The 13,273-nt window shown below is 41.7% G+C and overlaps 1 protein-coding gene across 7 annotated transcripts in view; it reads left to right on the top strand.

Moving 5' to 3' along the window:
* Positions 1-13,273, top strand: part of LOC111872391 (Down syndrome cell adhesion molecule-like protein Dscam2) — a 398,391-nt gene that overhangs the window by 305,408 nt on the left and 79,710 nt on the right. For all 7 annotated transcript variants that reach the window (XM_033754685.1, XM_033754683.1, XM_033754684.1 and 4 more), the window contains one exon: positions 390-510. In XM_033754685.1, the coding sequence (XP_033610576.1) occupies positions 390-510 (121 nt within the window). The remainder of the gene's footprint in view (positions 1-389; positions 511-13,273) is intronic.

Here is a 13,273-nt window from a genome sequence, read left to right on the forward strand (position 1 = left end):
TGAAGTTCCCTCTCGAAAGAATAACCTATTTCTCTTAGGGCCTTTACCAAGATGCACCGTTTAAAAATTGTGTTGGGGCAGACAGACTTTGTGCTATTATTTGTGTAGATAATGAAATCAAAGATATGGGCGGTACACATAGCACGCATATAAGAGATGACGAAAGCCTACAAAATTAAACTGATAAAGTTAAGTGGGGACACCACTTCATAGAACTAGAAGGGAGAATAATATTAAAATGGAATTTAGATATATTGTTTATGTGTGGCATAAATTCGTCTCAGAGCACGGACCAGTGATGACTCACCAACCACAGAGCAAGGATGCCAACCACGTAACCGCAGTCACCAAAGAGTCTGTGTGTAACTGTACCCTTTGGTGTGTTTCAGAACCCACTGGTAGCATGCCGCCTCGCCTCACACAGAGAAGTGTCACCCTGTTGTCTGCAGAACAGGGCGCTGACGTGCATCTGAGCTGCGCCGCTCAGGGAAATCCCCCGCCTTCGTTCACGTGAGTACAGATATCGCATGTTCATGCTCTACCACTATATCCATTCGTTATGTTATTCAGAACATCATGTTTCGTACAGGCAACATTGCAGGGACACGTGGTAGTGTAGTTGGTTGAGGCCCTATGCTACAAGCTGGAAGATCGCGAGTTCGATTCCCGATGAGGTAATTGCATTTTTCAAGAGGTCTAATTCTTCCAGCCGCATTTTAGCCATGGGGTGCACTCAGCCTCTAACAGAAATGAGTACCAGGAATCTTCCTAGGGGTAAAGGGCGGCCGGAGCGTAAAGCTGACAATCTCACCACCACCTATGAGCCGATTGACTGGAAAATGTGGGAACCTCGACTTCTCACAACCCTATGGGTCTCCACTGCCTGTTATAGGGACAGCTTTACTTCTTTTTACCATTGCAGGACAACACGTAGCCCTCTGTAAGCAAGTATGACTATCCCATCGGGATATCAATATCGCAGATGTGCTGAAAGTGGAGTCTAGAAACTTTCTAATGATAATGTACCTGTCTGCGTCACTACCTGATGGTAGTACAGTAGATTGAATACGACAGTTTTCTGTTATGTTGGACTGAGGTTCTCATAGAACCGACTGAAAGTGTGCTGTATTCTGGGATGTGACGCCGTATATTCCGGTAAAGGCTCTCCGATATTTACGAACAAAGTATGCCTGCATATTCAAAGCTGACGATATATACTAAGCAGACTACGTGAAATAAGGGAACAGAAATTTCTTGATTGCTTGATTAGTTAGTTAGTTTCTTAGTTATGGGGACGTGCCATAGCTCAGGCGGTTAATTGCTGGCTTCCAAAGGCGCCGGCCAGTGTTCGAGCCCAATTCAAGTCATGTGGGATTTGTGGTGGACGAAGTGCCACTANCGGCCGAAGCGTAAAGCTGACAATCTCACCACCACCTGTGAGCCGATTGACTGGAAAATGTGGGAACCTCGACTTCTGACAACCCTATGGGTCTCCACTGCCTGTTATAGGGACAGCTTGGCTTCTTTTTACCATTGCAGGACAACACGTAGCCCTCTGTAAGCAAGTATGACTATCCCATCGGGATATCAATATCGCAGATGTGCTGAAAGTGGAGTCTAGAAACTTTCTAATGATAATGTACCTGTCTGCGTCACTACCTGATGGTAGTACAGTAGATTGAATATGACAGTTTTCTGTTATGTTGGATTGAGGTTCTCCTAGAACTGACTGAAAGTGTGCCGTATTCTGGGATGTGACGCCGTATATTCCGGTAAAGGCTCTCCGAAATTTACGAACAAAGTATGCCTCCATATTCAGGGCTGACGATATATACTAAGCAGACTACGTGAAATAAGGGAACAGAAATTTCTTGATTGCTTAGTTAGTTAGTTAGTTTCTTAGTTATGGGGACGTGCCATAGCTCAGGCGGTTAATTGCTGGCTTCCAAAGGCGCCGGCAAGTGTTCGAGCCCAATTCAAGTCATGTGGGATTTGTGGTGGACGAAGTGCCACTAAGGAAGATTTTATCCGAGTACTTCGGTTTCCCCTGCCAATTCTCATTCCACCGACTGCTCCACACTCATCATCTATCATCCGGGGCTGGTACAATAGGCCAATTAGTGGCCGACGTACCAAATGGACTCAGTCTCACCCCAGCCCAAGAAACTAAAAAAATAGTTAGTTGGTTAGTTAGTTAAGCTGTTACATTATATGGAATCCGGTTCCGATAACTGTCCCGAAAAGAAAATCTAAAGAATTACTCTGTGAAATTTATAAATTGCTTAAGATATTTGTGGATATGCTCCGGTGGTTAACTTACTCAACTATTCTCAATGCCCGTCTGCAAATTCACGTGCCTACGACAGCTGGCCGAAACAAGAAGAGCACTATCCTCTGAGATATAACGCCGTGTAGTCGGTTGAAAGTGAACGTACTTTTCGGAGGAAAATATGGCCTCCATTTTTAGGGTTGAAGACTAAACAAAGCTACAAATCAGTGTGCATGCACGTGGCCATTGTCCATCGGCTTACAGCAGTAGTATCCGAGAGCTGGACGCCTTCAAATTAAAATCTTGTGTTTCGTTCATCCTTCACATTTCATCTTTAGAGGGAGACTCAAAGTGAAAAGCAGTAAAGCTGAAATGCCATGTTTTATTTGTATGTCACGTTACGGAAATGCATGATATTCACTTTCATCTCAAGTCGTGACTACCGAAATGCACATTCTTACCTACAAACGTCATGTTGATGAAGCGACCTACAATTGTCCGTTAAACAAGGACGATTTAAGTTTCAAAGTGACGAATCCCAACTCCAACCTATACACAATCCTACATACGAAGTTCCGCGTTAAATATATATTGCTCTGCGCACTGCCTACCTGCACGCCATATAGTGGCGCTTCCATCGGCGTTTCCGTGAACTCGTTGCGATGTAAACTGACGCGGAGAGGACATTACATTTTTTTAACAGAGAGAGGACTTTATTTGGGTTTTCTTAAAGAACGCTATTTGTAGCCCAGGTTATATAGAGTCAAGTGTCTATCTGTCTATCCATCTACCTATCCATGGCTCTACAGGACTTTGTTAGATCTTGGCGGCTTTTCCAGTTTATTAATCCTATACAGTGTCAGTAGTACGCCTTAGACGGGGATCAGCCCATCACATAGACGTTACCCAGACACAGAATAAACGCACAGAGGCATCCATGCCTTGAGTAGGATTCGAACCCAACATCCCAGAGTTCCAGCTAACCAAGACAATGGTGTGAAGTGGTCGTAAAAAAACGTTAAGCTATCCCTGTACCAGGTCATGAAGGCCCATAGGGTTGTGAGACGTTGAGGGTCCCACATTGTCCAGACAATTGGCTCAAAGATGGCGGTAAGGTTGTCTGCCTTACGCGCCGGCCGCGCTTTACTTCCCAGGAAAATGATTTAATTAATTCCTGGTACTCATTTCTGTTAGAGGCTGAATGAACCCCAGGGCCATAGTGAGGCTGGAAGGATTAGGTCAGTTGAAAAAAAAATCCAGTGACCTCATCGGTCGTGGCTTAATTTAAACTGTTTCGACATTCGTATAAGGAACTGATAAAATCCACGTAAATTATAATTTAAGATATGTCGTCTCCGCGTTGAAATTTATACTCGGTACGTCAAGGACACGTAGCAATAAATTTACCGCATAGCCAAACAAACTTCTCATGCGTTCGAAATTTGCGTGTTAGCAGAAGAACTAATTGTTTTCCATAAATATCTTGCCGGGCAATATAATTTTCTTTGTTGCCACTGAGATGTATGATTAAAGTTTCATGAACATCTATATTCTAACTTCAACAACTTTGCATTTTTCACGGAGGCTAAACATGGCTTTTTTTTTTCGTTCTTTCTTTCATACCCGTGGGATTTTTTCTCGGGTGATAAAGTTTGAAGGTATATTTCAGTAAGTTTATTTCTTTACTAATTTCGTAAGTTAAGAATCTCGTGTTTCTCATTACAAATTCGGAAGTCTGCACCCCAAAATACCCCAAACTTGTTCGTCATCCCAAAGGATTATGTAAACGCTTCGTAAACTGATGGAAAGTCATACCTGGGGCACTGTTCTTTGATGTTTAATGCATGGCGCTGATGTTATTTACAATAACTTAATTAACAACAGTGCAGTGCTACCCTCTGCCGGATAAATCGTCAAGTAGCTTCAAACTTGAGCTGGTGACAGAAAGCTCGTCATATATCTCAGTAATTCTGTTACTAATTAATTTAATTCTGTAATTATACATACACGTATTCATCGATCGATCGTTCATGAATGTTCTCCGCTTTACACATAATAGAATTCATGTCATATACGCAACATAATACATATTATTTAATATGCCTCACAGCTGACATCATGTCGGTATTTTGGGGTTATGTCAACGTGAACTTTGATACACTAATCATTTTAACACTTTTGTTTTGTTAAATTCTGATAGCAGATTTAGAAGTTGGTTAGTTTTATTATTTAGTAATATAGTGCAGTGTACTTGTTTGATTTACGCGTACCGCTGACCTAACCTTCTAACGCAGATCGAATTCAGTTATAAACCGAGACTTTTAAAAATGGTACAATGTTACTTCTCTGAAAACTCTTGTTCATATTTGACTAAAATGACTTTCTGAAACATTTGTGCATTTTGTACTTTACCAACACGCGATTTAATGCTAATTCATTTAACACCCCAAAGAGCGAATTTCTTCTAAATAATATATACAATTTCAGTTCGTACCTCACACGAAACTCATTACGTCTCCTCTACAAAGCCAAACCGGTTAATGCTGTTTAGGGAAGCAGTCGCTGTTTATTGTGAGAACCATACGGAACACACAAATACACTCTGTGGGCAGAAAACTCAGTCCGCACCTCACAGGAAACTCACTACGTTTTCGCTACAGAGCCCAACCGGTTAATGCTGTTTAAGGAAACAGTCGCTGTTTATTGTGAGAACCATGCGGAACACACAGATACACTCTGTGGGCAGAAAACTCAGTCCGTGCCTCAAAGGAAACCTATTACGTCTCCGCTACAAAGCCCAACAGGTTAATGCTGTTTAGGAAAACAGTCGCTGTTTATTGTGAGAACCATACAGAACACAAAAATACACTCTGTGCGCAGAACACTCGGTCCGTACCGCACAGAAAACACATTACGTCTCCGCTACAAAGCCCAACCGGTTAATGATGTTTAGGGAAACAGTCGCTGTTTATTGTGAGAACCATACGGAACGCACAAACTGCCTTATTCTTTTGTGTTTTATTTCGTAAGTTTTTTTATATATTTCTGCGTAATTCTACTAACTTCTTCATTGGCTCCTGATACGTTTATTTTCCACTTATATAACCAAGAGTTGAATTGAATTATTAATTTGAATTTGTTAGCTTTCAATATTGTTCTGTATTTGTAATAACTCTGTATTTGGCCGCTTGCATGCTAAATCAGCTTTTAAACAAAGAAATAAATTAACATTTTTAAGCCACTTCTGCGTGGACTTATTACGTTTCCTGTTATAAAATACTAAATTCTAACTATTTATCGTATTTCTTAAACTGACTTCATTTTCTCCCTGACGACATTGATATTTTAAATCAGAATACAGATAAAGTCGAAATAATAGGCCGCAATAATCCTTCCTAAAGCTCATCCGCTCTATGAACAAGGTTGCGTCATGCTGTGCATGCAACCACACGGAATAAAATCCCGTTTAAACATGTTTAACTTTCTCACCAGCGTATAATTCTCAGGAGTACACTGAAAATAAAATCTAATAATGTTCTAATGATGACGTATCGGTTTACGTCACTAACTGAGGATGACGCACTTACGTCAATATAGCAGATGGCGTATAAGTGGAGAATTCTGTTTTTCGATAAAATGATTAAATTCGCTAAGAAACTGTGAATGACTTAAGGTGATATACCCTTATAAAACTCAAAATACTTCTGCTCAGGGTAAAGTTAACACATTCTGGGATTATCCCTGTGATACTTTATTATGCATTTCAAATATTACAAACAAGAGTGTTTCGTTTAAAATTTTCCATGGTGTAGCTACTTTATCGCCCATCTGAATTTTAAATAACCCAAACGAATGCATTAGAGAGGAACACTTCTTGTGAAATCTAATATGAAATAAAAAATGTTAGACATTCTAGAAGTTTCTCCCACCCTACAGAGAACCTAAAGATAATTTAGCATGCATTGTGTTCCAGATGTCACCTCTGCTCTCTACAGCTACTGGTTAGATGCTTTACATTATGCATAGCCTCGTGAAATTCAGGGGGAAGTGATAGAAGAAGCAACTCCGTGTGGTTTATCCTTTAAGTAATTCACTGAATTCTAATTTCGAAAAGAGAGTCAGTACCTGGCTGTCGACACACGTCGTCCGTCTGTTCAGTGAAGCCACAGTGCAGAGTCCTAACCTGAATTATAGTACATTCTGAATTTCAAAGCCCTTTTTGTGTATTCGCGCAAAACTGATAAGATTCAATATGTGCAATTGAAATAAATCCGGTCTAGAAAACCGAGATTAACAGCCGTGGGGATCCGTTGCGCTGACCACGCGACACCCTCTATCAGCAAATTTTGCACTAACTTCGTCGACAAGCGGCGGTCGCTCGGTCGGTATAGTTCGTTTGCGGACTATAGGACACGGAGTTTTTAATTGAAACATAAGGTACACTGCATAAATGTTGGTCAGTAATCCAAAACGTATTCCCTTCTCATTGTAATGCATATAATGACACTATTTGTACGGTATAATTTTCTTACAAGTTACTAGTTTAAGACCCGTTGAAAATTCAAAGGGGAAGTCTCGTTTTTGCTATATAAGCATCCGTACTATTTTCTTTCCTTTTCTTTTCTATTGTTCTTTTCCAATCCTAAAGGTTATCGAATGATCTGTCGGGGCCGATCAACAAGAGCAGTTATCCACACGTGAACCATCTTCTTTGTGTCGTATACTGGACCATACATAACCATAATAAAATATTATAATTGCTCACAAAATAGACACGATACACTGAAACAAATATTCGCGATAATTCAGTTGGTATAGCAAGGGGCTATGGGTTAGCGGCCTCCGTAGTCTAGGGGTAACGTTCCCACCTCATGACTCAAGGTACGGGGGTTCAAATCCGGCGGAGGTCGTGGAATTTTTAAGGGCGGAAAATTTCAGGGAACAAGTCCTCCGGGAGGGACTTTAAGCCGTGGGTTTCGTGTCGTAGCTTTACGGCACGTAAAAGAACCTCATGCCTCTAGGAGGCCTCTGAGCTAAATTAGGCCAAAAAGTTTCCCTCCCAAATAGTTTCCAATGCCTCCGATAGATGGGAAAGTATTAGATACCACTGCCAGAGGAGGGACGACCTCTCTGACAGAAAGGGACTAATTATTAGATACCACTGCCAAGTAGAGGGTAGAAACCTTGCTGGCAGAAAGGGGATGAAGTATTAGGTACCACTGCCAGAGGAGGGACTAACTCGCTGACAGAAAGGGACTATCAGATACCACTGCCAAGTAGAGGGTAGAAACCTCGCTGGCAGAAAGGGACTGATAGCGAGCACCAGTATCGGTATGGGATGGAGACGGTAGAAATTAAAAGGGGGATGTACAACAGACTATCAGTCGCGGTGCATGGGGAAACCCACCCCCTCAATACTGAATCACTGAAAGGGCAATGGGCTGGTATGTCTGGGTTCGATTTCCGGTATGGTAAAATTTCTCTCTTTTCCACAGCGTTTACAACGCTTTTGGGGTCCACCCAGCGCCATATCCCATGGGTAGCGGGGAATGCGTCCGGGGCGTGAAACTGACCTCTCACCTCTATCTAGTGCTGCGATCAAGAATGGTGGAGCTATACGTTCACTCCCCCCATATGTCTTCATAACATAGTGCTTAATTAATTAAGCACAGAGGCAGTTTTACTTTACAGTAAAACAGAAACTGCTCGCTCGTTCGTGGCCTACAACATGATATGTTCATGCAGGGTCATGTAATTGTTACGATAACTCAAAATTTCATAATTTTATAATTTTCATCTCACCAATACTTTACTGTTTGTACAGAGAGAAGGAATTGCCTATTCAAAACGTTAAGGAATACAAAAATCGCGTCCTGCAAGATGGTAGGGTAGCAGCGTTTCTGACTCATATCCGGGTGGTACCGGATTCGACTCGGAACAGGGACTGTTCTGACTGAAGGCTTCCGTTATTCTCTTCCGACGCTCAGAGCAAGTGCCGGGGTAGTGCCTTGCAATAGATCACGACCACTTCCGACTATTTGACTCTATATAGTACAAACTACAGTATGGGTCGTTATGCAAACATAAATAAACACTATTAACTTAAGAAACTTTCTAGTGTTCATTGCAGCGATTCTTCATGCTGTGGTCTTTTGGTTTCTTACACCGTTTAGTTTTGTATGAGGATGCGTAAATATGAGACGAATATGCTGCGGAATATTCCTCCGAAACAGGAGTGTCCTCCTGCAAAACTGTACACTGACATAATCTGAGTATCTTTAATTTAGATTCATTAATGTCGCTTCAGCATGCTTTCCTTATTTGCGAAAATAAGAGGACGCTTATGAGACCTCCTCCTCTAACATTCATAGGCAACGGCTAAAAGAAAACCAAAAAACTCCTTGTATTTTAGTGCGCAATCGAACTATACCGACCGAGCTACCTCCGCTTGTCGGCGAGGTTAGTGCCAACTTTTGCGGATAGAGGGTGTTACGCGGTCAGTGCAACGGTTCCCCACAGCCGTTGATTTCAGTTTTCTAGACCGGAGCCGCTACTTTTCCATTGAAGCAGCTCCTCAGTTATCCTCACGAGGCTGAATGGACCCCGATCCAGACCCACCAAGACTCAGTAAATCTGGTAGTGTCGTTAATCGATCCCGAGACCTCACGATCTGTAGCCAGGAGCTAGGTAAACAATTTCCCGCGGCAATAAATACACGCCCAACAATATAAGTATTGTTGAACGTGTTGTTTTCTATGCGATCCGCGTCGTAATGAAAGGAACGTAGCTATTGGTTCTTTCCAGAATTTCTTGTTAAACGTGTGAATTCCATTCAAATGTTATGTATCTTTATATATTTTCTCGACAATTCTGCAAATACATAAATATTCTGTATCCCTAGCGTGTCTGTCTCACAACAGACGTATGTGCATCTTACTTACCTTTTTCAGAAATTAAATTACCACCTGTTTCACAGAACATAACCTGACACGTGTCTTGAATTATACATACTGTGGTCCCTTTTGTAGAAGGTTAATTCAGTTGAATAAAATAAAAATGGGGAGGGTTTGCTGGTGACCACACGATGCCCCAGGGTGCTCTTAGTCTGAAATTCCCCTTCCTCTTGGGAGACATGAGAAAGAGGCAACTAATCTGCCAGAGCCTTCACAATGATTTCCATTTCTGTTTCAAATTGTTCGTTATGTCTAGTTCTGACACTTCAGAACATAATATCTCACGTCAGATCCAGGCAACATGTACGTAAAGAGACATATATATATATATATATGTATAACTGAAATTCGTTGTATATGCAAAGACTTGAAAAGCAATTTGAATAAAGTATTGTAGCGTGTAGTACCGTTGCTATGCGACGACCGCGAGATTGGCAAATATACCAGAGCCGTTTCTGGGCAACGGCTCGGTGTACACGTTCCCGCAGCAACAGACACGAACGCAATAATAGAATAACTGTTTTCTATGTGGTTCGTGCCGAGATATTATAAGCAAGGGACAAGATTAATCAGTTGATAGTCAATAGTGAGTCCTGTACGGGGTGTCTGTGAAGAAAGGACACGAGTCTGAAGGCAGAGGAACAGACATTATTGGAGCCGTTATCAGGAAACGTCTGGTAACAGACTGAGAACAATTGAATGTATATTCTAGTGAACTGTAAAGTGTGTAGATTTGCGATGGTGCTGTAATTACTTGTAGTCCCGAGTCGTGTAAGTGTATAAATATATCGAGTCACCGAAACAAACACCGTCTATAATCACACATAATACGTGACAGTATGTTACCAGTGTATACGTTTCATTTTTTTGTAAAATGAGTAAAATAGGCTAAAATATATGAAGAAGTCATAAAAACACAGTTCGTGGCGTCATCTTTGTTTCAATACAAAGACCCTCAACTCTTAGGGCGCGCAGCAAATTTATTCTAAAATGCTTGAAACGTGAAGTTTGTAAGAACATTTTCTGACTGCCTTCCCTTGGATGAATTCCTAATGTCGCTTCTCTGTGTCACAGCGAGTTATATATGTGTATCGATTCCTTGACGCTTGTACTGGGAATGCTATGTCAGTTTCTCGATATCTTGGAGCTGCTTCCAAGGGAACACAGCCGTCAGATATCCACGCCTCTGCGGACCGACAGAGAGCAGTGACGTCTTGATGCGCTCTGGCAGCTGAATAATGTAACACACCTCTGCCTTTCCCTTGCGAGCCGGAGCAACACTTCGACACTTCAGCACTATCTTATCTTGTCAATGCAAAGCAGTCGAGGAAAACACGACCACAATTCCTTACTGCGCTGTCGCACTATCGGGCGTCAAGAAGTTAGTGATTTTTACATTCTCACGTCGATGCACTGTTGATGTACTCGTAAATTCAGCTTGTTAGTGTTTACACGCTGGGAATGTAGCTAATATTTTTACTGTTCGCAAGCACATACTTCCTCTCTCTTCAGGGTTGAAGTGTGTAGGGTAAGTGACCCATAGTTTGAAGATCACATTGGCCGCGACGTCTAATACATGAACTGTCATCGCCCGCTCGAATATTGGGATCATGGGTTCGAATCCCGCTCAAGGCATGGATGTCTGTGTGCGTTTATTTTGTGTTTGTGTTTTCTATGTGTAGGTAGAAGCCTTGCGACAGGCTGATCCCCCGACCAAGGAGTCCTATCGACTGTGTATAGGATTTTTTTCCTCTTCGCTCCCACTTTGGAGCATAGGGCTGTTTTCTCAGTTACGTTTATCATTTCTTTTACAGACGGTAGGACTCCTTGGACGGGGGATCAGTTCGTCGCAAGGCCTCTACCTAAACACGGAATAAACGCATACATACACCAAACAAAATAAAATAATAATAATAATAACCCGAAGTTTCATTACCGTGTTCACAAGAACTCTCCACTGGTCACTGTCCTGAGAGAGATAAATCCAGTCCATACAACAACATCGCATTTCTTTAAGATTCATTTGAATATTATCCTCCCATCCACGTCTAGGTCTTCACAGTGTCACTTTCCTTCTGGCTTTCCCACTGAAACACATGCCTTCTCTTTATCTCCCTGCTTTTTACATTCCCTGCCCATCTCATCCTCCTTCACTTGATCATTATAATCACATCTGAAGAACAGTACAAGTTATGAAGGCCATTGAGCAGTTTCTCCCAGGCTTCTAGTATTTTGTCTCTCTTCGGCCCAAATATTCCCCTGAGCACCCTGTTCTCAAAATATCAGTCAATTTTCTTCCTTATGTCAGATAACAAATTTCACTTCCATAGAAAATATATTTATAAAATAAAGTTAAATTAAAATAAAGTTGTCCCTGTGCTTAAGTAATTAATCACTATGCCATGAAGGCGTATGGGGGAGTGGATATATAAACCCACATTTATTTACCTTGGCACTAGCTGGAGGTGAGTGGTCAGCTTTAACCATGGGTAAAGAGCCAACTGATCCCATTGGACAAGCGACTGTGCGGGCCCCACAGCCGGTCTGGATGATATGGAAAAGAAAAATTCTTTACGCTACCGGGACTCGAACTTCGACCCGTCGCTCATGCAGCCTGTAGCCAGTCGCTATGCTGACCACGCTATCCTGGATATTTATAAAATAGTTAAATAAAGCTTAGTAAGGCAGCTCGACTAGACTTCGCTCAACTCGATTCGCTTAGGGCGCCACGTGGAGGAAAGACACGGCAGAGGTTACCAGACCTGAACCGGGCCCTGAGTGCGTGAACATGGATTAGGTTCTATTTCCAGACAGCAAGCCTACACTGTAAATTTAATCAGTTTAAAAAACAAGCAATATTATTGGCATAGACTGCGAAATTAATTTCTGAACTTCTGAAATTAAATTTTGAGTTACGTACTACAAAATTCTGGGGGTTGTTCAAACAGGGAAAGGTCGTCACAAAGTCAGTAACTGGATCCGGGCTTAATGATGCTTTAGCAAACACGTTCCAGTATTTACACTCAGAAACTTATGTTTTAAAAGTCTACCCCCCCCCACCTCCACCACCACCTGCGATTTTGTAAATTCTAATAGTTCTGTAAGTACTTTCTCTTAAATTAATTCAGAGGAAACCCTAAAAAACAGGCATCGATGCTATATAACCAAAGTCAGTGACAGCGTCGTTAAATGAATAACAGACAGACAGAGAGACAAACAAACAAAAGTTTCTATCGTGTTCAAAGCTACAAATTGCATTCATCATATTGGCTTTCAGGACCTCACGGCAGTGACTAAAACGAATGCTATCTTCTGGGATGCGACGGCGTATATCCTGGTATGTTCTGCCAACCTCTTAGGGGCCAAAGAATAAGCTGCTACCTTCGCCTACTCCACGACATTGAAGATGGAATCTATATGTTCCTCGAAACCGTCTGTAAACTTGTAGACTACATGATGTCACATCCGGGAAAACATAAATCTAGGAATTAATCTTCTGTGGACACGTGACTTCAGTTATTTACGACTTTGTCAGTATCAAACTTCTGTAGCGTTGTATGGTAGGGTGTCTCATGAACAGGAAGTCCTGGGAAGAACTAATCGCCTACTTCCCTTTGATATGACTCGAACCGTATAGAAAGCGACGCATTCAACAATTATTACAGCCAGAATGTCTTTAACGGGCCCTTGCGTAGCAACGGCAGAGGTATATACTGACAGACCCACAGACTACCTTATAATACGACACGCACCATATAGATAGTTCTTTTTTTGTTTGTATTCGTTGCCGCAGTAACGTTTTTACCAAGATGTTGCCTAGCAACAATAGGAAGGATACACCTACAGGCATACAGAATAATGAGAGGAGTTTATGAAGTACGCCGTTGAGATGGACTCAGTTGCCATGATATACTGTACATACTTAGTTTCGTAATGACTGGTTCACGTATTCAAAAGCTCTTTGGAGGGATATACAGAAACACAGACAGTATGGAAATAGCATAAGCCTACTTTAATTTTTTCGAAATAATGAAAATGGGCTGAAAATAAA

This window comes from Cryptotermes secundus, unplaced genomic scaffold (genome assembly GCF_002891405.2).
Source record: "Cryptotermes secundus unplaced genomic scaffold, Csec_1.0 scaffold247, whole genome shotgun sequence".
Taxonomy (NCBI): Eukaryota; Metazoa; Arthropoda; class Insecta; order Blattodea; family Kalotermitidae; genus Cryptotermes; species Cryptotermes secundus.